General features: G+C 58.3%; 1 protein-coding gene across 1 annotated transcript in view; it reads left to right on the top strand.

Moving 5' to 3' along the window:
* The first annotated feature begins 568 nt into the window (after positions 1 to 568).
* ADCY3 (adenylate cyclase 3) overlaps positions 569 to 1,986 on the top strand; it is a 101,622-nt gene continuing 100,204 nt past the window's right edge. The window contains exon 1 of the mRNA XM_013004358.2: positions 569 to 1,333. Coding sequence (XP_012859812.1) covers positions 659 to 1,333 — 675 coding nt within the window. The 5' untranslated portion in view covers positions 569 to 658. The remainder of the gene's footprint in view (positions 1,334 to 1,986) is intronic.

Below are 1,986 nucleotides of genomic sequence, written 5' to 3' on the forward strand. Positions count from 1 at the left end.
TGCCCTCCTCAGGGGAGGGGGACCCAGTGCAGGGAGGGGTGGGAAGGGCGCCCGGGTTGGAAAGGGGATTCCGAGGATCGTCCTCGGAGTCTCCAAGGGCTGGGTGGAGAACGGAAATAAACAGAGGAAGATTCAGGAACCTCCCCAGGATGGCACCCGTTTCCATCTGGAACGCCTTGAATTCTCAGCTTGGAAGAATTGGGCCTGGAAGGAATGGAGGTGCGGGAAGTCAGGGGCTGAGGGAGCAGGGATGGCACCGAGCAGAGTAGGGGTGCATGAAATGGAGGGGGTTGGCCAGGCCTCTCGACAAGCCCGAGACAGGAAACGGAGTTTGGCGTGGCCTGGGCCAAAATGTGTGTGTGGTAGGTGGTGGTGTGCGCCAGGGAGTGGTGGGGAAGGCCCTCCTCCGGAGTCGGTCATGGGGAAACCACAGGATAGCAAGGAAAAAAGCTGCTTTCTACCTTAGGGAGGCTGTTCTTGTCAGTTCCTGATGCTGTGCGCCCAGTAACCTGCAAACCCACTCTCCTTTCCTGCCCCAGGTGGCCGTCCCCCAGCCCCAGCCCAGAAGGAGCCATCAGCTGTCCCCAGGTCTCTGAGAGCTCTGTAGGTGGCCTCCAGCCTTCTTCTCCGGGGTCAGTAGATACAGACGTCGGCGAGGATGCCACGGAACCAGGGTTTCTCCGACCCCGAGTACTCGGCTGAGTACTCAGCCGAGTATTCGGTCAGCCTGCCCTCTGACCCTGACCGCGGGGTGGGCCGGACCCATGAAATCTCCGTCCGAAACTCGGGGTCCTGCCTGTGCCTGCCTCGCTTCATGCGCCTGACCTTCGTGCCCGAATCCTTGGAGAACCTCTACCAGACCTACTTCAAAAGGCAGCGTCACGAGACCCTGCTGGTGCTGGTGGTGTTCGCAGCCCTCTTCGACTGCTACGTGGTGGTCATGTGCGCCGTGGTCTTCTCCAAAGACACGCTGGCGGCCCTCATCGTCGCCGGGATCGGGCTGGTGTTGGACATCCTCCTCTTCGTGCTCTGCAAAAAAGCGCTGCTCCCCGATCGGGTCACCCGCAAAGTGGTGCCCTACCTGCTGTGGCTGCTGATCACAGCGGAGATCTTCTCCTACCTGGGCCTGAACTTCGCCCGCGCCCACGCCGCCAGTGACACGGTGGGCTGGCAGGCCTTCTTTGTCTTCTCCTTCTTCATCACGCTGCCCCTCAGCCTCAGCCCCATTGTGATCCTCTCTGTGGTCTCCTGCGTGGTGCACACGCTCGTCTTGGGGGTCACCGTGGCCCAGCAGCAGCAAGACCAGCTGAAGGGAATCCAGCTGCTGAGGGAGGTGAGTCCCTGTCCCTTGCTTCCCCGCCCACCCTCTCGCCCCTGAAGTGGCCCACATGCATCATTTTGTGATACTGCGTCGAGGGCCCATGGGCTCTTGGCTGCCTCGATGGGAAGGAAGAGGTGATCTCACCTCTGCCCCAACCTGTTACTTTACATTGCCCGGAATTTGCCAGTGCTTGGTCCCTGGGGACAGGGGTGTGGCAGGACATTGGGCCTCAGGCCTGTCCTGTCACCTGTGCTCATGCTGAGTGGTTGACAGAAAGGCTGATTGTGGAGGCAGCTGCGTGCTGGCCATTCCTTTCCAGTGAGCCTGCCAGGGAGACTACTTGTGGAGACAGAGGCCTCTCTTGGGGTTCACCTAACTGCGTGGACTCAGATTTTTTTTTTAATCGTTTTATTAGGGGCTCATCCAACTCTTATCACAATCCATACATACATCAATTATGTAAAGCACATTTGTACATTCAGTGCCCTCATCATTCTCAAAACATTTGTCTCCACTTAAGCCCCTGGCATCAGGTCCTCATTTATTCCCCTCCCTCCCCACTCCCCCGTCACGACCCCTTGATAATTTACAAATTATTATTTTGTCATATCTTGCCCTGTCCGACGTCTCCCTTCACCCACTTTTCTGTTGTCTGTCCCCCAGGG

This window comes from Echinops telfairi, unplaced genomic scaffold (assembly GCF_000313985.2).
Source record: "Echinops telfairi isolate 266 unplaced genomic scaffold, ASM31398v2 ScPeMD7_9;HRSCAF=40, whole genome shotgun sequence".
In the NCBI taxonomy this organism is placed as follows: Eukaryota; Metazoa; Chordata; class Mammalia; order Afrosoricida; family Tenrecidae; genus Echinops; species Echinops telfairi.